The following is a 27,364-nucleotide window of genomic DNA, read 5'->3' as shown; positions in this document are numbered from 1 at the left end:
GGGGGGGAGGGGAGAGGGGGCTCCCCACGGCGTCGGAAACTGCCTGTCCCATGACCGTGGTGTTGCCACGTGGCTGCGGCGCCTCGGTGTTATGCCCCTAGTTTTCTGATGCCAGTTTTGCTGAGCCATTCCTTTTTTTTCTTTATTGATTAAGGTATTACATAGGTGTCCTTAAGCCATCCTTAAGATACCATTCAAGTATCTTAAACCGCAAGGACAGCGTTCCTCTACGCCCTCATGGGATACACAGTTCTGTTGCATACTCTTCTTTCAAAAGGCAGCTTTTAGTTCTTTGCTATCTGGTGTAATGCTGAAGTTTCATTTCATTCTAGTTTCAGTTTGTGAGGATGGTGATTCTGTCTGTTCTACAGCAAGCCTGTAAGCAAATAATTATCATCCCCATTTTGTAACCATGAACATATACCTGATTTTTTAATGTACTTTAACTCATACAGGACTAATAATACTAAACTTGGTCAGAATATAGAGTTTAAAAGAATACTAATATGAATTAAGTGATAGCAAAAAAAATATTTTAATCCACATAAAACTATATTAACTTTAGGGAAAACTATAACATTAACTTGAGCTAATATAGGTTCCTACAATAAAAATATGAAAACTTATTATACCAACTGACTATAAAATAAAAATGAAAATCAAACACACTAACAACAAAACTCATAAAAATGAAGTTATATACTAACAGTTTCCTTATGAGTACCGAGTACCCAGCAGGACTCAACTGTCCCTGTCCCATGTGAACAAGAAATGCCCTGACCCCAAATCACCCAACCACAGGAATTTGGCTGATACTGACCAATTCCAGAATGCTGACAGTAAAGATCTATATTGGGACCCTCAAGAAGGCAGCCTGCCTATCGGCAGTTTCTCTGCATGTCCACCCGCCCCCTTCCTTCCACCCTGTAAGAATTGCTGGCTTCACCAAGATGAGAAGATGGCTTGTAGGACCAGAGTCCACCATCTTCTCAGGTCACCCACACTTGAATAAACCACTTTCCTTCTCACAAATACCTGTCTCAGGAGTTTGGCTTTTGTTGAGGCAGGCAGTTGAACCTGTGTTCGGTTTTAATTTTATATCTGTCCTCTGAGATTGTAATAATATTTCCCCAAGTGGGACTGGATCCTATAAATCCAGTTCCCAAACTCCACTACAGTGAGTAAGAAAAATGATGTGAGCTTACTTTTCAAATGATGAATCACACTAATATAAATGTTCTTCAGTACCACACACAATTTGATTCCACAGGCCCAACTGCCATGCTATATATGTATGGTTTTTATCTTCACGTATAATATAAAGAAAAGTGACAAGTGTCCACCTCACTGAATTTTCACACTGAAACACCCCCACGTAACATCACCTAGATTAGGATACAGAACATTACCAGTACCCTAGTAGTCTTCTCCTCCTAGGCCCCACCCACTTCCACTCCTTCAATGTCAAAAGTAAATACTAGTTACTAACAGCAAAAACTTGTTTTGCCTTTTTGAACTTTGCGTTCTGGCAGCTTTGTCTGGCTTTTATTCAACATGTTTGTGAGCACTTGTATGACTGTGTTGTTGTAGTCATCCTGATATTTCGTGTGTGATGTACTCAAGTCATTTCTTCTGCTATTGTAGACATGGGAAAAGTTTCCAGTTTATGGCTATTATAACTGGCTACTATTTACACATGTACACAGTGGGAACATAGGTGCACAATGCTGGGCCACAGGCCATATTTTATGTTCAGGTTTAGTAGATAATGCCCATTTTCTCAAAGTTGTACTGATAAATCAGTACTTCTAAGTGATCTTGTAAGTGTTAAGGGGTAAAAAATGCACTAAAGACAATCTATCATTTATGAAATCCTTATTTATTTTAAATATGTCTATAAATAAACTAGGCACCCTAGCTGGTTTGGCTCAGTGGCTAAAGCGTCGGCCTGAAGGGTGCCGGGTTCAATTCCAGTCAAGGGCACATGCCTGGGTTTCGGGCTCAATCCCCAGAAGCGGGTGTGCAGGAGGCAGTCGATCAATGATTCTCTCTCATCATTGATGTTTCTCTCTCCCTCTCCCTTCCTCTCTGAAATCAATAAAAATAAAAATATTTTTAAAAATTTTGGGGGGAAAATCCTATATCTGATTTAAAGAAATTTCCATATTTTAAATGAAAAAGTCAAGGATATAGTTTAGTTTAACTCTATGTTGGGAAAAATAAACAAACTCCCAACATATGTGTATACATATGAGCAATGAGAAGAATGAAAACAGTTTATTACTCTTGTTCACCTCAGGTGACTTTGATTTTATACATTTTTGTACCATATTCAGAGTTACAAGCATTTATTCCTTATGAGTCCTGGAACATCATCACCACCAAAATGGTAGGGTTGGGGGCAGGGGAGAGAAGGTATATTTTGATGAGTGAACAATGTCATTTCCAGGGCACATGACTGGCATCAGAACCCATCTCCCAACTTCCTCGTTGCCCATTTTAGCTAACATGGGAAAAGTAACATCTCCACCTGAGAGAATGTTTTTAGGTGGAAACATTTTAAGTAGGGCAAAGGGTAGAAGGCTAGAGAAATGGCCACAGAGGCAATGTCAAGGGGAATTGCCCACCACAGAGCTGGGCACACAGCCACGGTGTGGAAAGGCAGTAAGCAGAAAACAAAGAAATGACTAGGAGGGGCATGGGGTGGCTAAAAAGCACCTGCCTAGATAGGACTTGGGGATGAGCAGCACATCCCCAGAGGGACAGGGATGACAGAGCACTGAGGGGAGACAGGAGGGAGATGGGTGGGCCAGGGGCGACACATGAGTAATGGGAAAGGAAGCACCATTGGGACCATCAGGTCCACAAGTAACAGCACATGAACAGGCCCAAACAGGCAGAACTGGCCACAGTCCAGACGCTTAACTAGGCACAAATCAACAGTCTGGGAGCACCATGTGCCTTAAGAAACCTATCTTGTCTCAAAGAGCCTCAACTCCTGGAGCCCCAATGAGTAATGGGGACTAGGATACTTCAACAAACTGCCGCCCAGATGGGATGTGTAAGGACAAAAAAAAGGGCCTTTTTGTTTGCTGTAGCCTTCCACAATTTTTGAGAAGCACCTGGTAATTAAACCCCAAGATTGTTAGCTCCCCCGATTCAAACAGGCTCTCTGTTCAAACTACAGGGCAAGATAAGTTACTTTTAAGGCTACATTTTTGCATTCCCCTTCTCCCTGCTATGTTTTCAACTCAGGGATAATTTGCACCAGAAAAGTCTCTAATTAATAGGGAAGTTTCCGTCTCCCTCTTCCAACAAGCCTTCTTTGAACTCTTCATAACTTTTACGCTAAGTATGTTGTGCAAGCTTGGGAAAAATACTAAGACACTTCCCTAGGACATCTGCAGCCATTACCCTTTAAAAGAGCAGGCTGCTGTTTATCACCTGCCCTTGTATTGATTAGGAATGCACCAGCCCTTTCCCTTCGGGGAAAGTAAAAATAAACTTTCTCTCTGCATCTATCTCTTCTTTTAGTTGTGAATTCTTTCACAGTCCGAGTCAACAGCCAAAAAACCCTAACAGGATGGAACCAACATTTCAGTCCTCAAATACTGCATTCACAGAATGAACACAAAGTTGGCAGTAAGGCATGATGACCCCAGTAAAATGAGAAGGAGAAAGCTTTCTGTGGAAACAATTTTCTGAATTTTTTTGTTAACATGGAGATGTCATTAAATTTGCTAAGACAAAAAAATTAATCTTTATAGGAAGTGAGCTAAATGTTCCAAAAAACACCTCTTGCAAATCCACAATAACCAGGGACTTGGTCTCTCGCTCTTGATTTTTAGATATAGTGGAGATTCATCACTAAGCTCTATTCAAGAGGGTTTCTCCTTCGCATGCATATTCCAGAATACTCCTGGGAGCACAAACATCTCATTGTTTTTCAGGCCTGAACTGTTGTCCCTGCTAATAAGGAGATACTTGAGGTAAATTCTTCAAGCAGCATTGATTCCTGGCTCCAGGAGCTGCTGGAGATTAAATAGCTGCATCAGGATGTGTCCACATAGAAGAGGAGGCAAGGGGAACCTGGTGCTTGCAAGTTGGCCCTTCTGCCTTACTCCCTCCTGTATTCAAGCCCGAGAGTCTGGTTTCCAGGGGGTCCCTGATCATTTATTGAGTCATTTTCAGTTCACTTCTCACAGTGATATGAAGTTATCTGTTGCCATTTAGACTGATTAGGCAGGTCCCTGAGCAACAAACCTACCGGTAATTAGGGTAATTAGAGCCTTAGGCCTTGGACCTCTTAGCTGTTTGTCACCTATAAACTACTGCTCTGGGATTTCCAAGGAGCCCTCATTGTAAGAAGTTTTCAATAGTGCCACACCCCTCCTGAGCAGGGATTTTCATGTCGATATGCCCACGGAAACCCCTTAGTGAGTGTTGAAAATAAGACCCAGCCCAGCCATTGAGGCTCAGTGGTTGAGCATCCTCTTGACCTATGAACCAGGAGGTCATGGTTCAATTCATGGTCAGGGCTCAGTCCTCAGTATGGGGTGAGCAGAAAGCAGTTAATCAATGATTCTCTCTCATCACTGAAATTTCTATCGCTCTCTCTCCCTTTCCCTTCCTCTTTGAAATCAATAAAAATATATATTAAAATTTTTTAAAAAAAGAGTCCTAACTGGTTTGGCTCAGGGGATAGAGCGTCAGCCTGCGGACTGACGGGTCCTGGGTTCAGTTCTGATCAAGGACACATGCCTAGGTTGCAGACTCAATCCCCAGTGGGGGGTGTGCAGGAGGGAGCCGATCAGTGATTCTCTCATTAATGTTTCTATTTCTCCCCCTCTTCCTCTCTGAAATCAATAAAAAAAAATTTTAAGAAGAAAAAGAAAAGAAGATCCATCTTCTCTTCATGGAAATGAGCTAAAGTCAGGGTAAGAGATGCTAATTAAGATCATTCCCAAATATGGTAAAACGTAGATCTCATTCTCCTCTTCTTTAGTGTCAACTTGATAGGTATTATTGCCCTATTCCTCAAAAGATTTATTTTTGAAGGTATTCTTTGAGCTTCTAGAAAATCAGATACACTTTATCAGAGAATTTGTAATATGCCCTCACTTACCCCTGACTTCAGCTTTCTTGGTCTTCCTTACCCTATTCTGCTCTATTTCATCCCATAATGCCGGGGTCCAGCCCCAGCGGTCCAGGGGTTCCCAAAGGTGTGGACAGAGTCGGCGAAGAATGTTTTACACGGAGACAGCGTTCAGAACTCTCTAGCTCTCTTTAGTCTCCGTGGATCTTCCTGTGCCTGGCTGAGGCCACAGGGAGGGATCCCGAGGCAAACGGAGCCTTTATTTTTATAGTCAGAGGTAAACAAGGTAGTGGTTACCAAAGTTACACTGTTCTTATGAGTTTCACTTGTTTTTGTTCTTGTTGCACTTCCCTCAGCCCATCAGCTTCCCAGGTAAGATCTAGGGAGCGTCACAAGGTCAAGCCTAATTATGCTAAGAGGACTGTGCCCTCTAAGCTGGGACTTGTTTGTGACTTTGCCAACAGGTGAGTCCGAGGCTTAACCCTATAGCTGCTCCCCACACCATAACACTGATCACCTTCTGAATTATAATTTACTTATCTTTATTATCAAACTCCCTCCACTGGAATGTAAACTGCACGAGGATAGGGATTTTAGTCTTTTGTGTCAACTGCTGTAGTAGATACTCGGTAAATATTATTTGGATAAATTTAAGATCCTAAAGGGCAATCTATAATAATAAAAGGTAATATGCTAATTAGACCAGATGTCTTCCAGACGTCATTCCAGATGTCCTTCCTGACGAAGCTGGGGCCGGGGTGGGGATAGCCAGCCTGGGTCCCGGGTGCCTGTGGGCAGCCCAGGGGAAGCCAGCCGGGTTCCTGGGTGCCTGTGGATAGCCAGAGGGAAGCCAGCCCGGGTCCCGGACACCAGAGGGATGCTGGTGCCGGCAGACAGGGGAAGGAAGACCTACTCTTGCACGAATTTTCGTGCATCGGGCCTCTAGTAATAATAGTAACCTCAGTTATTTTTTAAAATACATTTTTAATGATTTCAGAGAGGAACGGAGAGGGAGATATATAAACATCAATGATGAGAATCGTTGATCGGCTGCTTCCTGCACACCCCACACTGGGGATCAAGCCCATAACTGGGCAATGTGCCCTGAATAGAAATTGAACCATGACCTCCTGGTTCATAGGTCGACACTAACTACTGAACCACACTGGCTGGGCTAACCTCAGTTATTTTTATACAGCCTCTTCTTTCCTGATCAGTTCTAGTAAACAACTGACCAAAAGGACTCACAACGGTGCCCAGGCCAATTCTGCTTTGCAGTTGTACCAAGGAACTAGCATAGATGCCTTAAGAAACAAGGTAGCCGCTCTAAGACACTAACATATCGTTTGAAAATCCAGGTCTCTTGATGCAGTGAACCGCATGGCCAAAAAGATACTTCTTCTACTTTTAATAAAAAGTTCAAAGGTGTTTGACATTTTATTTTAAAAATAAAATTGGTGCATAAGTGCAAGGAGAAGTAATTTCTGTCCAGTGCTCTATATCCATCTTCAACAAGCTATTGGAAACAGAAAAGAGGGGAAAAAATGAGAAATACATCATCATCAACTTCAACTTATCCTATTGTAGAGCTAAACCATGAACTAAAAAATCTGGTGTTACAGGTAAGAAAACAGACCCTGGGCGCCTGCACAGCTCGGGTGAAAAGGCCAGGACTAGATGCAAGGCTCCGGACTTCAGGCAAAGCCTTTCCCTTCCCATGTTGCCAGGCTGCCAACAACCGCGGACTCAGACTGGAGAGTACAAGACACGAATGCAAGGACTACGGTGCTACTGGCAAGTAATTCCCAGTAAACACAGGCAATGAACTGGGACACCAGTGCAAGTTACTGGGGAAGACAAAACTACCTCCTCTTGTTGGTGTCTGTGGGAGCAAGCCACCTGCTGTGAGCTGCGGCTCCCCTTAGACTTAGACCTACAGCCACTGTAAGCACTGCTCACCGACACTGCCGAGGAGCCTAGCTGGCGGGTGGGTGTGAGGGCGCCTGGCTCAGGCGGGCCCCCCACCCCTCACCCCACGGGCGTGGGCAAGGCGAGGGGGGGCGCGGGAGCGGCGGGGCCCAGGTCCGCGCTCAGGCCAGGTCCAGTTTCTTCTGCGCCGCCGCCAGCTGGTCCTGCAGCCTCCGCTTCCTCCAGTCCAGGTAGCGCCTCCGCAGCCGGTTCGCCTGCCAGCCCACCAGCACCCCGGAGGCGAAGGCCAGCAGCACCGCCAGCTGCAGCTTCCTCTCGGACACGTCCGCCATCCGGCCGCCGCCGCGCGGAAGGGCCTCCGGCGGGGGACCCGGCCCACGGCGCGCGTTCAAGGAGCGGAGGAGGCGAGCCCGGCGCCGCCTGCTGCTCGGTGGCGGACCTGCAGCGCCTGCCCGGGAGCGGGAGCGTGGGACGGCTCTGACTTGCTGGGATGTCATTCCTAGGGTCACTTTTACATAAAACTCCTTATCAGGCTGCAGACTCTCCTGTGGGCGGGATGAACTAAGCAAGCATGTTGGAGAAGCTCCAATAGCAAAGCACTGACGTGGCCTCTAGGAACAGTGGCCACCCCAGCCAGCAGCCAGCCAAAAGCTAGAGCCTCCATCCTGCAACTGTCATGAGAACGGAGCCCGCCTGAGCCATCCGCCTCCCATGGCCTGGAGTGAGGTGTAGGTTCTTGACTTCGTGCTGGGGAAATTTTACAATACGCGTCCAGGTGATTTTGAGAGAACATTTACTAAAGCTGGGACAGTGAAATAAAGGGAGGGCTTAGCATAGAAGCAGCAGCAGGAGAGCCGAGGAGGGGCTGCTTTGGCCCGGTAGAAATTTTATAGGAAAGAAGTGAGCCACGTTGGGCTGCCAGGACTCCCTGCCAAGTAAAAGGCACAGTGACAGAAGGGAGCCAAGGTGAGGCTGCTGTCAGCTCACTGAAAAGTGAGAGAAAGGGCGGCCTTGGAGGCAGGTTCCGGTGCTAGCCCGGAGGAGCTCCTGCTGCCCACTGCTCCCCTGGTTGCAAGTCTAGTGGGGCCCTTCGGAGTTTAGGAGAAAGAGAGCAAAAGTACATGCCCCAGAAAAGGAGGGGTGTGGGCGTAATCCAAGGAGAGCACACGCTGGGTCCTTTGCTGTGAGGGTGCTTATCTGTTTCCTAAAGGTGGGGATCCTGGAGGAGGGCCTCGGCAACACAGTCATCAGCTTCCCAGGTGTGTTCTTTCATACGGTGATGTGTCAAACTGAGCAAATAGAGCAGTGGTTCTCCACCTTCCTAATGCCGCGGCCCTTTAATACAGCTCCTCATGTTGTGGTGACCCCCAACCATAACATTATTTTCATTGCTACGTCATAACTGTAATTTTGCTACTGTTATGCATCGTAATGTAAATATCTGATATGCAGGGTGTATTTTCATTGTTACAAATTGAACATAATGAAAGCATAGTGATGAATCACAAAAACAATATGTAATTATAAATGTGTTTTCCGACGGTCTTAGGCGACCCCTGTGAAAGGGTCATTCGACCCCCAAAGGGTCGCAACCCACAGGTTGAGAACCACTGAAATAGAGGGACCAGTGTCATTTTCTGGTGCGCTTTACCTCTATCTTGGATTTGCTTGATTCTAGTTTGGGTTTTTTTGTTATTTGTTCCCCTGACTTCATTTGTGCTGGGGTTTGGCTGGCATTAATGACACTAGCTGGGTCTCTGTTATCTCCCTGACCAGGGTGATTTAAGCTGTTTACTTTTAGGAAGGAGAATTGTAAACCATTTGCTCTCAAGTGTCCTTGGTTAGGAAAGATAGATCTTGCAATTTATTAGCAGGCTGCAAATTGCTCTAATTGACCCCATTTGTCTAACCATCTGTCTCAGTTTCCCTTTTCCCACTTGTCAAAAAATTCTCCTAACATCTAACTCTCCTGATTCACAACCACAGATCACCCAAACCACTTCTCTCAAGTTTCTAAGTCCACAGGCACCTGGTGCCCACACCCTCCTCACACACACACTGTCACTCAACCCCAAATGGTGGCTTCTGGTAAGATACCCTGGCATCCACCTCGCTTATCCTGACCCCATCAAACCCCCACCCCCTAACCCCCATCCAGGAACACATCTGAAGACAGCAGGAGAGCACATGTCCACTGTGGTGGCACCAACACATTGACGGGTCCCTCACACCGACTGCAGCGCCCATTCAGCTGGAGTTGCTGGCCCTCTGCTCTGTGGGCTGTGCAGCAGCAAGTGGCCGCGCTGGGGAGGCCCACGGGTCAAGAAGTTCCCTGTGGCCTCTCGGAGCTGAGGACGCCTGCAGCCATAGCCACAGGAGATCCACCCTCAGTCCTACACCTACAGGAAACTAAGTTCTGCCCACAACCGGGGTGAGACTGGAAGCATCTCTTTTCCTTGTAGACCCTCAGAAGAGACCACAGTCTCAGCCAAAACCCTGGTCTCGTGAGCTCTGAATCAAAGGCACCGCTTATGCCATGCTCTGCTCCCGACTGCAGAGCTGTCAGACAGTCACAAATGTGTAGTGTCACTAAGCTAATGGGGATATTGCTCCACAGCAAGGAATGACTACAGCATGTCCTTTATCAAATCAGCTTCTCCGTCCTTAGTTGATTTGTATAGAAGAAACTTCCTATTAGAGTGTTGTTCATAACACAATTTCCCTAAAGTGAAAGTTACATGTTGCCTGATGGGAGACAGTTCTCTGGGGTCCCTCATGGTTCTGCTTGTCTTGCACGGGGCACTGTCTGCCCTTGTTCCTTGGTGTGTAGGAAACAGTTTTGGAAGAGCATGTCAGCCTCTGGAATGAAGGGCAGTATTGCTTTCAGCCCCAGGAGATGAGGTCTCCCTTTGAGCCAACTGCAGATGTTCTTACTGCCCATTATTAAAAGATGTGGGTTTTTTGCCCAGCCAGAGTGGCTCAGTGGTTGAGTGTTGAACCGTGAACCAGGAGGTCACCAGTTCGATTCCAGGTCAGGGCACATTCCCAAGTTGCAGGCTCAGTCTCCAATGGGGGTGTGCAGGCGGCAGTCAATCAATAATTCGCTCTCATCATTGATGTTTCTCTCTCTCTCTGAATCAATAAAATATATGTTTTTAAAAGAAATGTATTCCTAAGCTGTTTCTTTTCTGTGATGCCACCCACTGTGCATGCAGACGTCACCTGGCCATCTTCACATCACCCTGTGGGAACGGGGACTCAGATCTGGCACAGAAATGGTACTTCATTGCTATGTCATAAGTAATAGAGTCTCCTTTCTCTCTGACTGGAATGGCACAGGAAGAAAGGGGCAAGCAAAGGAGGGAAGGAAAAGGCATGATCTGGAGCCCAGGGCAGGTGTAATCAAGGCCCAGGTTGCCTGCTGACAGTGGGCAAACCTGACTTCAAGGCCCAGTCCTGGTCAAAGATAGGACACACAGAACTTCTACAAGAGCAGAGCTGACCAGTGCCCACAAGCCCTGTCGTCACAGGAAGGAGGGAGGGAGAGACTAGAGGTGGCTCACCTATTTCACAGGCTCATGCCAGCGAGGATCTCTAACTGGGGTAGCTTCACCCTTGGGCTCAGGCATCCCAACCGCCATTAGTGGCGCCATCTCTGAAACCAGTACGGCGATGTAACCATCCTCATCCTGGGCCACAAGGGGAAGCTCCAGGTCCTTGGCCACTGTTCAGGGAAAGGGGCCTGGTCTCCGCTGGGCAAAAGCACTCATCCAGCCCTTAAACAAGACGGGGCTGCTGGTGACCGTCTTCACCACCTGTGGGGAGAAACTCCTGAGCCCATGAGCGAGCAGAGAGAAATCACGTCTTCACGTCATTGTTCGAGTCCCTGGATCCAGCCTTTTCAGCTATGGGAGTCAATAAACTCCACTTAATTAAGGTATTTCTGTGCTAACAGTTCTGTATCTTGCAGCTGTAAGTGTTCTGACAATAACCTTGGTGTTCCAGGCCCTCACAGGCTGGGTCCATCCGTGTCGTCACTCCTCTTCAGTGGCTGTCACCACTGCTCAAACCCCAGCTCAGCGGTCCCAAGCCTGTCGCTTTCTGCCTGTTTTCTCACCCCTGATTACATCACTCTCACAAAAAGTTACCCGTTCTTCAAGGCCAGCATGACATCTCTCCTCCATCATGAAGTTGTCTTAGACCATCAGTCCCAAGGGGCATCAAGTGCGTGCCAGGTGTCAAGTTTCTGCCTCATCAGAAACTCCCGACAGCCAGACTGGAAGGCCCTACAGGGCAAAGCATGTGTGCTAATAGCTACCTCCTTTTGATAGCTGAACATTGCAAAAGAAAGCATGAAAGGCAGGTGACAGAAATTGTGCGTAAGTGCAAGTGCACACACGTGCAGATTTCCCTCACCACTCTTAATATATTTTATTGATTTTTTACAGAGAGGAAGGAAGAGGGATAGTCAGAAACATTGATCAGCTGCCTCCTGCACACCCCCCACTGGGGATGCGCCCGCAACCAAGGCACATGCCCTTTACTGGAATCAAACCAGGGATCCTTCAGTCCACAGGCCAACACTCTATCCACTGAGCCAAACCGGATAGGGCTCCCTCACCACTCTTATTGAATACAGGGAGGAAACAGGTGGGAAAGAAATATGGAACATCCTCTCTCTTATTAAAACAAAGCTCCCCTCCCCCAGGTCATTCCAGTGGCCCTAGGAATCTAGGTGAGAACCCCCGAGAGTAACGTCAAACCAAGGGGGGCAGGGAATGGGCCAGGGTGAGCTTGGCAGGGAATGGGCCAGGGTGAGCTCGCAGCATCAGGAAGTGCTCCTTAACAGGGTTGGCTGCGGTTCCGCCAGACCAGCCGTGGGCAAACCACGACTCGCGGCCGGATCCGGCCAGTTTGAAATGAATAAAACTAAAAAAAAAAAAAAAAAAAAAAAAAAAAAACTTTTTAAGACCGTACCCTTTTATGTAATGATGTTTACTTTGAATTTATATTAGTTCACACAAACACTCCATCCATGCTTTTGTTCCGGCCCTCCGGTCCAGTTTAAGAACCCATTGTGGCCCTCGAGTCAAAAAGTTTGCCCACCCCTGAGCTAGACAGAGCCAGGACAGAAAGCTTCCAAACAGGGCTGCCTGCACCCTGCCCCTTCAGGCCCCATCCTCATAGACCCCTGCAGCCCTTAAACAAGATGGAACAGATGTCTGTTGGAAAGTTCTTCCATTACCAAACTCTAAGACAGAGTTGGGCTCCAGGGCCTCCATCTTTCCTGCTGCCCTTCACATCCTGCATCTTCTCATGCTGAGTCCTTCGTAGCCTGCAGCACTGGCTCCACTTGCCAGCTCATGACAGGCCGGCAGGGACTGGGGCTCCTGGGTTCCCCACTCCAACACCTGCTGAGACAACAGACTGGGGGCCAACTCTGACTGCCCTCCTCCTCCCCTTGGGCCAGGTTCCAGGCTCCACACCATTTCCCATCCGTGCCTTCCCTCCCAGGTCCTCAGACTCTTCACTAACACAAGGCTCCCTCCTCACACTGTCACCAGTCATTAAGAAAAACCTGGTAAAAATACATAAATACAAAGTTGATCTTTTCTTGGCCTGGCCAGTGTGGTTCAGTGGTTGGAGCATTGGTCACAGGTTTGATTTCTGGTCAAGGGCATGTACCTGGGTTGCAGGTTTGATCCTGAGCCCTGGTTGGGGGCATGTGCGAGAGGCAACCAATCGATGTGTCTCTCTCACATTGTTATTTCTCTCTCTCTCTCCCTCCCTTCCACTCTCTCTAAAATAATGGAAAAAAAATATCCCCAGGTAAGGATTAACAACAAAAAAAGAAAAACCTGATCCTTCCTTTTTTTTCTCAGAACCCTTCTAGGGCTCCTCACTGCTTTTAGTGCCTTCAAAGGGCCCCCTCACCTTGCTAACCTCTACTCTTGCCACATCTTGGCCACTAGTTGCGCCTCACTCTTGCTAGCCCCTCCTCAGAAGTTGCCCCCATCCCATCCCACCTCCGAATACCCTCACATTGAACCTGGCTCCAGCTGTCGTAGGTAACCTTTGGTACTCAGGTCAGAGCCTCAGGCACAGCCTGCTTGGCACAGCCCCTTTCCCAGCTGTCCACTGGACCACTCACTGCCTTTCCACGGACAAGTCCATCTCCAGAACTGAGAATATAAAGCCCTTAGAGACAGGGTCCTGGGGGTCCTCCTATTTCCCTCATGGCATCTCACATGCTTGGACAAAGCACAAGTCACTGCAACAACCAGTGATCAACAATCATTGGTAAATTCCTGAAATGAAATGGGAGGACACATTCCTAGCCCCCGAGAAAGATGTGTGCTCTTCCCAGGAATAAAAATAAAAATGTTTAAAACCACCAAAACAGACTGTTCCTCAAAGGGAGCCCTGAGAGCTTTTACTGTGATGCACATTTGGGGGCCCAGCATGTCAGCTGACTGTAGAAATGGATGAATGGAATGTGGGTAGCCCTGCAAGGAACCGACACTGAGGCTCTCCTGCAGGTCACATCCCGGACTGTTGGCACTCACACGCCTCTCCCAGTATGGAAGCAACCACCCCCTGTGGTTTCAAAAGCAAGTAGTGTCTTTGGCAGTCCTGGCCCTGGGGTCTATTTCTCCCCATACAGGACAATTATCTCCCGCAGCTCACCCACTTGGGCTCCATGGGGCCTGGCTATGGGAGGGTCAACTAGATGAGCTTCCAGATAGAAGCGCCTGGCACAGAGTGGGCACATGCACTCCCTCTGATGTTGTTTATACAGATGTATTTTTATTAATCTGAGAGGAAGTGAGAGAGAAACATCAATGGTAAGAATCACTGATCGGCTGCCTCGTGCATGCTCCCTTACTGGGGAATCAAGTCCTCAACCCAGGTACGTGCCCTGATCAGGAATCGAACCCGGACCTCCTGGTTCATAGGTCGACGTGGTCATGGAGACACACTGGCCTGGCCCTCTGACATTTTAAATTACACACTTCATCAATTTCTCCTCTTCTCCAAGAGGATGGGAGCAAGCCAACTCAGGGAAATTGTGACAGAAAAACGACAGGGAGCCACTGGCATTTACATTCTTACTTGTGGTTTCGGTTCATTTGTTTTGTTTTTGCTTTTTATTTATTTATTTTCCTAGAAAAAAAGAAAAAACACAACCAGGGGGATTTATATGATACTGTCAGGATAGCAGGGGGAAGTGAAAGGCCGGAGGTGTGGACAGTTAATAAAAAGTGGGTTCTGAATTACATGGAACAGTCCACAGGATCATGTCTGAGGCCTCACGAGATGACTGGTCATTTTGGCATGCGTGTCCGGTGCCGGGTCTCCTACTCTGCCCCTCAGATACCCAAGCACCCAAGGTCAGCAAGAGCTGGCCACACCCTATATATCTGCCAGACAAACTCAGACTTGACAGAAAGACAAGACAATGTAGCTCCTTGGCTTTGTGCGCAGTATCACACGCAGTCTTTCTTGCTCACGGTGGAGTCTGGGGTGAAAGTCACTATGGGACACACTTTGGCATCACAGTGAACTCCAGGCAGCCACCCATTCATGTGCAGACATGGTCTTCACCACCCACGCCGGTGTCTGTCCAGACATCCCCAGGCGGTCTGGCCCAAGGATGAGGCACAGAACGTTCCTTTCCAGCCACCACTCAACAGCAGTGTCCACTCTCTGGCTTTGCTCAGTCACCTGCAGGAGGAGAGTGGGACCCATCTGCTTTTCAGCTCCGCAATGAACACTGATTCCAAAGACACTTGGCCATCTGGATCCATACGGAAGGTTTCTCGAATTTCTCCCACTTTTATGCTGATCTCAGGGCAGAAAATTCAGCCAGACCCAGAGCCATATGTGGCAAACAGGAAAGCCAGGTGATGGCTGGGCAAGAAAGAGCCCGCAAGTAACACAATGCAAGGCCAGAGGACATTCAAGAAGGGGAGAGGGCATGCAGCAAGCTGTTGCCCCAAGTCACAGTTTAGGGGAGGCACTAAGCCTGAAGGACACAGCCAGGTCTGCCATCTACACCTCCTGCAGCGGGGCCACTGGGGGTGATTCCTGTGTGGAGAGCGCCCTGCTGTGACCTCTGTTCCCGCACGGAGGCCAGGTTACATCTCAGTCCGCAGTCCTGAGGAGCACCACGCTGGCCGGCCAGCCAGGCCATAGTCCTCAGCCCCTCTGCCGATGGGGCTCTGGGTTCCACAGGAAGGCCCTGGGAGCGGGGGAGCGAGGGAAGAGGGATGCATTCTGCTGGGAGAAGATCAGGGAGAAACTACTGTGGGCTGGAAGGAGCTGTGGCTCAAAACACTGCAGAGCCCAAAGGAATAAACAGCGATAAAATGACAAGTCTTGTCGCTAGTTTAAAAACAGATGATTGTTGCTGTTGCTTGGTTTTGTTTTTTCCTTTTAAAACCACTCAATTTTAAAAGGTGAAGGGGCTGGAGAGGTTCAGCCCCTTCACTCTGATCCTTTCTGGGCACCAGGAGGCCTCAGGCCCATACCCGCTGCTCTCCTTGCCTGGGCTCCAGCCACCTAAGCCAGGGCAGGGTGGGGACGACTTGCTCTGCTTCCCAACAGCAATTCCGTCTCGCTGTCAAACCAGAACACGGAGGATGGGAAGTCCAAAGACTAAAGTGCAGAGATTTCCAGAGCGGGCGGCCTGCCACTGGGCACTCTGAGAAGGAATGGGGCGGGGTCACCCCACAGCTGCAGCTGTGGAACCCGCTGACCATTATGAAGGAAGCCTGCAGGGCACAGTCCCCTTTCCCTTGGGCCCTGTTGACACCTCTCTCCGAGACAGTCCACTGTCAGTAGCTCCCCAAGGAAAGAAAGTTCTGGTCTGAAAGATATGGCCCATGAAGAGAGAAAACTTGTATGACCATCCCTGGTTGGTAATGACTAGTGACCTCAGGGACAGGAAGGTGGCAAGAGGGGAAACAGTGCATGATATAAAATCCATGAACCCCAGGTTTCAAGAGCAAGGATACACGAACAACCCAAAAGGCAGTCTCTCTCCTGGGAAAGGTGTGGTGAAGATGCTCAGGATCCTACCAGTGAGGCCTGCTGGGGGAAGGTGCTCCTTGGGCGGGAGGAGCCGCCAAGTGGGAGCAGGGAGGAAGGCCTAGGCTGGCATTAGGGTGTGTAGGCCGGGGGCGGCTGGAATTGGTTGATGACCTCATATTCCGAGGGGTAGGGCTCGGTCTCCTCCATCTCAGACAGCAGCTCCAGCGCCTGCTCCTCCTCCTCTGTCGGGTAGTGGCGTAGGAGGTTGGCTGCTGTGGCCAGGATTGAGGCTCCACCAGCTCCTGCCACCAGGTAGAAACTAACAGCAAAGGTGACATACACCTGGGAACCATGGTACTTCTTATGTTGCTGCTGCTGGGCCAGGATGAGTTCAGAAGCCCAGTAGGAAAAGCCAATGACGGTCGCACACTGCAGGACTGGGCGACAGAGGGACAGCACAGAAAAGGGTTAGCAGGCATCAGCTGAGATGATTAAGGAACCAACTGCAGCCTCTCCACCCAAACCCCAGTGTCAGAGAACCTGTGTGGCCCTGGATCCTGCAAGGGGGAGCTCTCTAGGCCAGTGGTTCTCAACCTTCCTAATGCTGCAACCCTTTAATACAGTTCCTCATGTTGTGGTGACCCCCAACCATAAAATTATTTTTGTTGCTACTTCATAACTATAATTTTGTTACTGTTATGAATCATAATATAAATATCTGATATGCAGGATATTTTTTCATTGTTAAAATTGAACATAATTAAAGCATAGTGATTAATCACAAAAACAATATATAATTATATATGTGGTTTCCGATGGTCTAAGGCGACCCCTGTGAAAGGGTTTTCGACCCCAAAAGGGGTCGCAACCCACAGGTTGAGAACCGCTGCTCTAGGCCATGGGATTCTTGGACGAAGGCTGGGACAGGTGCACGACCCTGTCTGGGCCAGTCAAATCTCTTCATCTTAAGAATCTGGAGGTGGAACCTGAGGGCTGCTAGAAGTCACTGAGTGCTTGAAAGACACAGACAAGGCCATGCAGTTTGGGACTGGAGTCTGCACCACCACAAATCAAATCAATACCCAGCCCAGTCATGGCAGTGGCTAGTCTGTGAGGAAGTGAAAGGGGAGGAAAGAATCCAATGAGACCAGGAACTCGAGGGGAGACACAGTGAGACACTCTGCTCATTCCAGGCCCCAGGAGCCCAGCTGAGCTTCAAACCCAGTTCTTGGAGAGCTGGGAGATTTCTTGGGGAATTCTAACAATACTCCTTTCCTGACAGCTGGGCCAGGTGCACATGCAAATGACGAAGGCAAGCTGCTATCCCACCAGTGCTCCAGGAAAGGCTAGAGTTGAAATGAGCATCTGGACCAACGCCTGCTCAGAGAAAGCCCGTCATCCCCACCTACAACTCCAGGCGGTGCTCCCATCCTGTGGCAGTTCCTCCCCCACGGGAGCAGTCCTGGACTTACCTGTGAGGATGTGGGCAAAGGCATAGCGACGGGTGATCTTCAGGGCTGGATGTTTGGGCCCAAAGACATCTAGGAGGAAGGCGGAGAGACTACACAGGATGCCCAGGAAGCAGAAGGTGGCAATGACCCGCAGGAGTAGCACCGTCTGGGGATTCATGCAGAAGTCTGTAGAGGGAGAACCAGATCTTCAGGACCCCAATCAGCACCTTGGAGTCCCCACCTGGGAGGAGTTTGTCCCTTAGCCACAGTCCTGGAGTGCCAGGGAGTCCTAGAGAAATCGGTCATAACCCTTGCTCCCCGCTGGCTCAGGAGGTGGAAAGCACCCGAACTGGCAGACAGGAACCCTGGTCACTGCTTCCATGCACTCAACTCCTTCCCTTCCAAAGAAACCAGTTTAGTCCCGTCAGTGTGGGTCGGTGGCTGAGCACCGACCTATGAACCAGGAGGTCACGGTTCGGTTCCTGATCAGGGCACATGCCTGAGTTGCAGGATCGTTCATCATTGATATTTCTATCTCACTCTCCTTTCCTCTTTGAAATAAATAAAAAAATATTAAATTAAAAAAAAACTAATCTAAGTGCAGGCCTCCACTTTGTTGTACTGGCCATGATCTTCTAAGCATTTTTAAAGATGCTGACAATTAATCTGACATGTCAACCATTCTCCTGGGCTTCAGGAAGAGCCCTCTAACTGCTGCGCTGAGATGGCCAGAGGCCGATCATGTCGCTTCTCCATTCAGCCACTCATTCATCCCCATTTGTGTTCAAAAAGAATCTGAAGCCATTTAGAAAAATGCATCCTTAAAAGTGTACTAAATAAGTTAGGAACAGTGGTAGGCTGGACCTTCACATTTATTTTTGTTCACTCCCTGAACCCTACTAAGACAAAACAAAACAAAACATTTTAAAGACATAAACCCACACCACAGGGAGAGGGACAAAACAAAATTTTGGAAACTGGAACATAAAGGGGCTTAGAAGTGCCTTAGCAGACTGAGTATGCTGAAGTGTCAGCCAGAAGTGGGAAAGCGAAGACACAACTAGATTTATACCACAAATGCCTGAAGAGCTCAGAAACTGAGCACCAAACGCCTTCTAAAATGAGTGCAAAGCCAGTCAGGGTGCACATTCCACCAAAGCGAGGGAGCAAACCAAGGCCAAGGAAGATGCTGAAAAAGGAGACCCCACATTCAGAGTCCCCTAGGGTCACGGTGAAGGCAGAACCCAGGACTACACCAGACACACAGAGCAACCTAGATTCCCTCTAGGCCGTCATACCATTCTTATTCTTAGAAATTTCGCCTAAACAGTGTCAGACCCCTGTGATATCTGTGCAAAATGCCACAGCTCCCAGAAACAGACAGAATAAAGGCTGATCTGAAAAAAGGCTGTTTTAAGCTTCAATAAAAAGTTGGAAATGTGCCTTCCCCTCTCTCCTGTGTTCCAGCCACCGGCGAGCTCTTCTTTCATTTAGGTCATGGGTCATAAAGTGATTTAGGAAAATCTGGAAAGCACTAGCTTAGACTACGGCTCCTTTCCTGAGTCTTGACTGCAGGCTGAGGCGGGGAGATGGTGGTCATCACTCTTCAGTGCGCATGTCAGTCACCGGGTGCTGGCTGAAAGCATGTGCCCAGGCCCCAGAAATTCGAAGCTCTCAGTCTGGAGCAGGCCTAGGAATCTGGATTTTAATAAGCAGCTCAGGTAATTCCCATGCAAGGTGGCCCAAGCTTTACACTCCAAGAAACACAAATCCTGGGCCTGGAGGACAGGGGACTGAGAAGAAAAGGCCAAAAACCCAGGGTGTAGACCTAAATCCAACAAAGCAGACTCAAACCAAGTCAGTGGCATCATGGGTGCTTGGCAGAGGGCCCGGCATCCAGACCACAGACCAGAGCAGATACCTGGAGACCCCGGGCCTTTGTGACAGCACACACTCCCTGCCTCAGGCTCAGAATTCACCAGGCAGATGGTGGCTGAGCCCACTCCAGACTCACGCGGTGATCTGGCTTTAGGTCATCCACTAAGCTGTCCTCAGAGCTATCTGTCACTCTCTTGTCAGCTGACCATCTGTCTGGGCGCAATCACCCAACCTGGTGTTCACTTACTACCAGGAGGCTTGTCTGTGTGATGGCTCTGCCAGAGGCCAGGCCCAGGCTTCGTTTCGTCCAGCCCTACACAGCCTGAGACTGCGTGTGGGCCTGCAGGTTTCACTGAAGGAAGAGCTCTGGAGATGGGGACTGTCTCCTGGCTTTACTCTGAATACTGTTAAAAGCTCTCTGATATAGTCTTCTGGATCCACGTGGCATGAGCAGGGAAGGGGCAGGATGGAAGTGTTCTTTCTAGTGCTTCCAAGAATAACCCGGAGCAGCAGGGTGCAAGGCTTGCCACTCACTCCACTCTGCAGCAGGCTGTGCTCAGATTACTTAACACATTGTGGACCAGTTTCATTGTTAGCCTTACCCAGTGGCCAGGTAAGTTTCTACTGAATGAGTACAAAAAACGTTTTACATAAATGTTACAGGCACGCTTTAAAATTAAATACCCATTGCATTTTGAAGTTATTTATTACATGTTCTTACAAGCTAATATCTTTTTAAAGAATTCTTGAGATTGGCCACAAGCCTTAGAACAGAAAGCACGAGAATTCTCGTGATCCGTCCACAAATATGGCCAGGCACTTGGGCTTTAATTGCGGTTCTTAAAAATCCACTAAGTTTTGACCAGCCCGTGTGGCTTAGTGGTTGAGCATCGACCCAGGCACCAAGAGGTCACTGGGCTGATCCCCAGCAGGGGGCCTACAGGAGGCAGCAGATCAATGTTGATGTTTCTCTCTCATCAATGTTTCTCTCTCTCTCTCTCTCTCAGAATCAATAAAAATATATTTTTAAAAAAAACTAAGTTTTATTTTAACAACTAGTCTTAACTGCAAAAAAGTAACACTCAGTGGCTTCAAAGCTACTTTCCTAGGCTGCATAATGAGTACAGGATGTCCATTTTATTATCATCCTTAAAAATGTACATCTATTATATACACTCCCACATGTCTCGTGTTCCATAATACACTTATCCTATATAATCTATAATAATAAAAGCGTAATATACTAATTAGACCAGACATCCTTCTGGATGACCTTCTGGATGAAGCTGGGCCTGCGAGGAAAGCCCAGGCCCCAGGTGCCTGCTGGCGGCTAGAGGGGAGCCTGGGTCCTGGGTGCCAGAGGGAAGCTGCTGTTGGCAGCTGGGGGAAGGAAGGCCTACTCTTGCACGAATTTCATGCATTGGGCCTCTAGTAATATAATAAAAGGGTAATATGCAAATTGTCCAAAGGGAGGAACGACTAGTCGCTATGACCTGCACTGACGACCAGGGGGCAGACGCTCAATCCAGGAGCTGCTCCCACCCCGCAGGCCCCAATTGCCCAGTCAGGGCCTGCTGGCCAACCTCTTGATCTCTTCCCCCGACCGCAGGCTCTGACTGCCTGATGGGGAATGGAGAATCAGGGGTGGGTGGTGGCGGACATGGGCGGCCACCAGTCGCCCCACACACAGAGGGTGACCGGCGGTGGGAGGTGGGCCGGTGAGCAGCAGTAATGGCCAACCTCTCAGTCCTTCCCCCCTGCGGCTGGCATTCTTTCCCACAGCCAAGACACAGGCCTGCCCACAGCTGCAGACAGTTGCTCCTCACTCCTCCCCACCTGCTCCCTGAGGGAGAGGGAGAAGTCATCAGCAAGATAGAAGGCATTGTTAGGTGGGTTGTTGGAGAAACCTGAATCCTAATGCTACTGAATTCTAACCATGTTCAGAATTCCGTGTTCTCTGCTTAAAGCACCTGATCCTACCCTCCTCAGTAGTAATGCAACCTGAAAGCTAATGGGACCTTTTTGTGGGATAGGTTGTCGTGCCCCAGGACCCTGCAAGTAGAATCCTCCAGCGAATAAACACAGTGAACATTCAGGCATGACCAGAATGACCCTGATAGTGTCAGTGGCCCCCTGGAACTCTCTCGGGCATTGGGCCCACACCCCATCCCTTATCTGAAAGAAATTCCACACAAAAGCACCTCCTGCAAACAGGCCTCCACTGGGGCGGGGAGGGGACAAGGGGGGGGTGGCGCGGATCACAGGCTCAAAGTATATCCTGGGCCGGGCCCACCTCGGGTGCAAGATGGCAAACAGGGAACTGGGGGTGGGTGGCAGTGGCAGCCGGGGAAGATGTCCCTGATCGCAGGCCAGGCCTAGGGACCGTACCCGTGCATGAATTTTGTGCACCGGGCCTCTAGTTTTCATAATCAGGAAGCATCTCAAATGATACAAAGCTTCAGAGAGAACATCCCTCCCGAGAGACAAACGTTGGCAGTTTCTGTCCCCTCCAGGGCCTGTGCACACTGACAGGTCAAACAATATCTTCGTTAAGCCTCACTCTGCGGATCCATCATGCAGCTCAGATGAGAGACTGGAGGTTCCAGGACATTAAGTGACTTCCTTCAGGTCCCACAACGCAGGACTAGACTCCAAACCAAAGCCAGACTCCGAACCTAGGACAGGCTCCCTTGCATTGTGATGCCCAGAATCACCCATGGAGACAATGCATCAAATGCTCACACAGGGCATGTGAGTGGTTAGTATAAATGCTCTCAGAGCCACCCTCAGAGCCAGTAGTTGCTGAGCGCAGAACAGCTGAAAGCACAAAATCCCTTCTAGGCAAAATATGTTTGGGCCATTAGGCCAAGAGAAGTGCTCACACCGGGAATTATTAGGCAGAAACTGGTTGATATGGTCTAAGCTTCTGCAGCCATCAGAAGCAGTAGGGAAATCAGGAAGGCACTGGACTTGGCACCAAATCCGAGACCTACCATAGCCTATGTGTTACCTTGAGCAAGTCACTTAACTGCCCTTGGTCTCTGTTCTCATCTGTGAAATGAAGGCAGTGCCGCCTGCCCCATCTACAGGGAGCACTGAGAGGGAATGCTCGGCAGCCGTGTGGTTACTGCCCCGCCCCCTCCACGCGGGGCCGCAGCAGTGTCAGCCCTGGTGTGCCCGTCCTGCTGATAGTGTGGGCCAGAGAAAGCGTCCGCTAAAGCCAGATTAAGGATGTGCCCCGCCAGAATGATGAGTACGGGCAAGTGCTTTTGACCCAAATTCAAACAAGTTTAGTTTCGATGTGACTGCCTTTCTCCACTCCAAAGCGGTGAGCAAACCCTCGGGCTGAGTGGAAAGCCAAATGTGAACGTCCCTGGAGATGCTAATAGAGAGCCCAGGATCTGCCCCCCTGGGTCAGGATCTCAGTGCTCGCTCCTTCCCTGCAGACGTCAGAGTGGAGGGGAGGACCACAAATATCTGCTCCCTTGAGAGGGCTGCTAAAGGGAAACAGAATTCCTAAATGTGTGCAGGCATTATTTTATTTGTGAGGGAAAAGGATTCATGGGGCAAGGTCCTCATTTTAAATTCAAACCAGTGGTGCACTCACCACACTCTGGTCAGACAGAGCACATCCTCACATCCAGTGGTGCTGTGGCCTGTTTATTTTGGTAACTACTGCTCGACTGGCCCCTCCAGTCACCAGAGAAGAGGAAGCTGCTGTGTAATAGGATCCCAGAGCACTGACTGTAGCCCAAGGTCACTCACTGGTGAGTCATGGGGCAGGATCTGTTTTGAAGGCCTGGCTCTTCCTGTCTACCTGCCCCCTGCTCCAGCCCCTCCCAACCCAAACAGGCTGGAGGCAGGAAGACTGAAGTGGCCTCTGGCCAGTTCCCTGTTTCTGTCCCACTACCCTGCACTTCCCCTCACTGGAGTCCCTGTGAGTAAGACACTGCCCCACCACCCTGGCCCCAGCCCTGTCCTTCCCAGCACTCATCCACCCTCCCTGCATAGCCTCTCCCCACTGAGACTTGAGCTTCCAGACAGACTTCCAACACAAGATTCCAACAGGGCCCCCTGGAGTGCCTGGCTGGCCCATCACCAGAGATACCAATGGTCCTAGCCAAGCTGCCTCAGAGGACAGGCCCAGCAGGACCTGGAAGTGCCAATTGCATCAGTCACCACTACTCCGACAGGCTGGCCCTCTGGTTGGCCCTTGAACTTCCAGTGGCAATCATGATTCACGTGACTTCAAACCCCAGACTTCCTCATTCTTCAAAGGTACTTCCCAAGGCTGCTGTCAGTCCTGCCCTTCGCTGCCACACTTGAGAGGCAGAGGGGTTAGTGTGCAGAGGGAATGAGGGGGCCCCCCCTGCTTGGGGCCACTAGAGGTCTGAGCCTATCTCTGGACCTGAGCCCAGGCTGAAGAGCACTGTGAGCAGCTGGCACCCTGGGAAGTCGAAAAACTCAGGATGGAATCATTCGAGGCAGCCTGCATTTGCTAAAGCCTCCGGGGCTCTGCAAGTGACAGATCTTGCCTCAAGATCACCAACTTGAGCCGGAACACACCGAGATGATGAGGAATAAAAAGCACAGCTTGGGCTGGGCTTGTGAGAAAAACTCAACTAGAATGGCGAAGTAAAAAGCCGTGGACAGCTTTGACAAAAGGGAAAGAAGCTGGAGGGCACTAAGGTGCAAGGTAAGAGTGGAGGTCATGCCATGGAGATGAGCTGTGTGGCCTCGGGCAAGTCACTTGACCTCCCTGAACCTAAGACCACTGTGAGGTGGTGGTGATGACAGTACCAAATGAAGGTGCTGTTTAGGAGAAACTAAAGGCAGGCGTGAAGTGTGCTGAGCACAATGCCTGGCACGCAGGGGGCTGAGAAACAGGAAGGTACAGCTCCAAAGCCTGCTGGCCCAGCTCACTCCCTGTCACCTGCAGAGACTTGGCAGAGTCTGTTCTCCCGTTGGAAGTATCTACAGGCACCAGACTGACTTCCATGCTAGGACACCTGTTAAGTCCTGAGGATCAGCACAATCACACAGGACAGCACGTCTAAAGGCCCACTGAGTACCAAAACCAACCACTACAGAGAAAGGGGAGAAGCAGAGCCATCAGAAGCAAATTATCAACTCTCTTATGAATGGACAGCAAGTATTCCTAGCTTGCAATGGCCAAGGAGATGGCCACAAGTCGAAACTGTCCCTGGGTTAAGATCCCTAAACACATGAGCAAATGTAAAGGTTAAGGCAGTGGTTCGCAACCTGGGCTGCACATTAGAATCACCTGAGAATCTTCTTAAAATCCTGATTTCTGGGCCTCATCCTCCGGAAATTCTGTTTCTTTGTTATGGGGTGGGGCCCCAACATGAGTAACAAAGAAACAGAATTTCCGGAGGATGAGGTCCAGAAATCAGGATTTTAAAAAGATTCCCAGGTGATTCTAATGTGCAGCCAAGGTTGAGAACCATTGGGTTAAGGCAATGTGCTTTCGCAACCTGGGCATGTGCCCTTGACCAGAATCAAACCTGGGACCCTTTAGTCCGCAGGCCAACGCTCTATCCACTGAGCCAAACCAGCTAGGGCGGCAATGTGCTTTCATATATATAAAAATATATATGTGAACAAAGAAGAACCTGCACCAAGAATTTATTTTTATTTTTTACATGTTTTGACAAGGATGTACACCAGTGATGGTGAACCTTTTGAGCTCGGCGTGTCAGCATTTTGAAAAACCCTAACTTAATTCTGGTGCCGTGCCACATACAGAAATTTTTTGATATTTGCAACCATAGTAAAACAAAGATTTATATTTTTGATATTTATGTTATATATTTAGATGCCATTTAACAAAGAAAAATCAACCAAAAAATGAGTTCACGTGTCACCTCTGACATGTGTCATAGGTTCACCATCACTGATGTACACCAAAGCAGAATAACCCTGAGATCATTCCTATGACAGCTAAAATAAAGGATAAGAAAGATAAATGAGACAGTATCACTTTATACCGAGTCAATAGATGAGGCAGGCGCAGCTATGTCACTCCCAGCTGTGTGGCCCTGAAGAAATGTGACTTCACTTCTCTGAGACACAGCCTCCTGGACTTCTGAAATAAGGACCGCGGATCACCCTGCCTCTCCCCTCACACGAACTTCATGAGCCTCCCTAGGAATGAGCTGAAAGGGAGAAGCACTAGGAACTCTCTCCCAGTTGGTAGGTGACACCAAGCTCTTAAAACACTGAAACACCAGGGGTCAAGTGCCAAGGTCTGGATGAAGTGGTGGAAGGTGGCAGCTGAGCTTCAAAGACGGCAAGTGAGGGAAAAAGCATCCAGATTCAACTCCAGCTTGATGGCCTATCTCCATCAGCTACACGCCAGAGAAAAAGCTGCGTGTCAAGGGCCTCCATCGTGTGCATAACTTCTGTCTTAATGAGCCAACCCAGCGAAAACTATCATCAGGAAAGAACCTGGAAACAAACTAGAAGCCCCATCCTGGTCTCTAAATCATTCTAAAACCTCAAATACGAGAGAGAGAGAGAGAGAGAGAGAGAGAGAGAGAGAGAGAGAGAGAGAACAGAGAACTCTCAGAGAAAGACGTTAGGCCACAACGACACAGCTTTACAGCCTAGACCTGCAAAAAGTGGTATAAGATCCAAGGACAGAGAACTTGACCGTTTCACCACACCCAGTGTCTGAGTCCTTAAAGAGACGGCGTGAAGATATCTCCAGGAAGGGCCTCTGAGACATGGCACAGCAGACAGCTGGAAGACATCACAGCCAGAGAGTGGCACAGGGAGAAAATAGAAAGACCTTCAAGAATGGTTCAAAGTGCCCTGACCAGTTTGGCTCAGTGGATAGAGCGTTGGCCTGCGGACTGGGGGGTCCCAGGTTCAATTCTGGTCAAGGGCATGTACCTTGGTTGTGGGCACATCCCCAGTAGGCGGTGTGCAGGAGGCAGCTGATAGATGTTTCTCTCTCATCGATGTTTCTAACTCTCTATCCCTCTCCCTTCCTCTATGTAAAAAATCAATAAAATATATATATTATTTTAAAAAGAATGGTTCAAAAGACCGTGGGGATGAGGAACTGTGCTGGGACCAAGGGTAGAGTGGGGTCCACTGACTGTTTTCCCGGTAAAAGCCAGGCAGTGCAATCCTGCGCTCACACTGCATAGCCTGTACCCTCCCTGCTGGACACAGAGCTGGGCTCCCTGGGACAGCAGGCACCCCACCATCCCCGCCCCAGCAGGCTGTGGCCTCCCTGTGTCCACAGTAAGGAGACCAGTCCCTGTCTCTTTCCCCTTTCCTTTTCCTCTGCACACCAGGCTGAGCAAAGAAACCTCACCTCCCAGGCGCATGGTTCTGAGAGCCAAGGTCCAACTGTTACTGAGGCTGGAACCGACTCCTGGTTATCTAAAATGCCAGATTCCCTTTTCCTAGAATAAAAACCCAACTACTGTAGAATTTGAAAATATACTTTAAAATCTAAGCAGATTAAAAGTTTTTTTCTCCATCAATCAGCTGACACGAAGAAACCTCCCCGCATCCCAGAGATTGCTTAGCCAGCTTTAATGCCCTGCGTCCTTATCTTTTCTCCGTATACCGCGCCCTTCCTCGGGCAGAATCCTCAAGAGCAGACGTCTATGAGCATGGCCTGAAAAGGAGGTGCTTGGCTGAACATCTAATTAACGAGGGGACGAACCACCAGGCAGCCAAGGGGCTGTTTCCTTCCACCAAGTCCTGCCCTGGCTGTTAGCTCTCCAGCCACACCCCATTCTGCTCGCTACCGAGGAGCCCCGAGGAGCCCCGGTCGCCCGGGAAGAAGAGGCCCCGGCGCGGCGGCCTTACCTTTCAGCAGGTCCGGATGCACATAGCCCAGTACGTCGGAGACCCCCAGCTCCTGGCGGGAACAGGTGCCACCGTGGATGTGCAACCAGGCAGGCTCGGCGAGGGCAGTGCACAGCGCCGTGATGGACAA

The 27,364-nt window shown here is 49.2% G+C and overlaps 2 protein-coding genes across 2 annotated transcripts in view; both read right to left on the bottom strand.

Annotated features, from left to right (window-relative positions):
* Window positions 1-12,676, bottom strand: part of LOC102752131 (nephrocystin-1) — a 35,963-nt gene extending 23,287 nt beyond the window's left edge. Inside the window, 4 exon segments of the mRNA XM_015570026.1 lie at window positions 6,435-6,611; window positions 10,588-10,748; window positions 12,270-12,294; window positions 12,296-12,676. Coding sequence (XP_015425512.1) covers window positions 6,435-6,611; window positions 10,588-10,748; window positions 12,270-12,294; window positions 12,296-12,334 — 402 coding nt within the window. The 5' untranslated portion in view covers window positions 12,335-12,676.
* A 1,472-nt stretch (window positions 12,677-14,148) lies between these two features.
* On the bottom strand, window positions 14,149-27,361 carry TMEM127 (transmembrane protein 127; the record flags this gene model as incomplete). The annotated part of the gene is made up of 3 exons (XM_006773092.2): window positions 14,149-16,494; window positions 17,530-17,694; window positions 27,235-27,361. Coding segments are annotated over 3 exons (600 nt in total), but the record flags the coding sequence as incomplete, so codon positions are not given.
* Window positions 27,362-27,364: the final 3 nt, after the last annotated feature.

The sequence above is a fragment of the Myotis davidii genome, unplaced genomic scaffold (genome assembly GCF_000327345.1).
Source record: "Myotis davidii unplaced genomic scaffold, ASM32734v1 scaffold1065, whole genome shotgun sequence".
Taxonomy (NCBI): domain Eukaryota; kingdom Metazoa; phylum Chordata; class Mammalia; order Chiroptera; family Vespertilionidae; genus Myotis; species Myotis davidii.
Note: the sequence above shows the minus strand (reverse complement) of the source record. Positions and strands in the feature narration are given on the sequence as shown.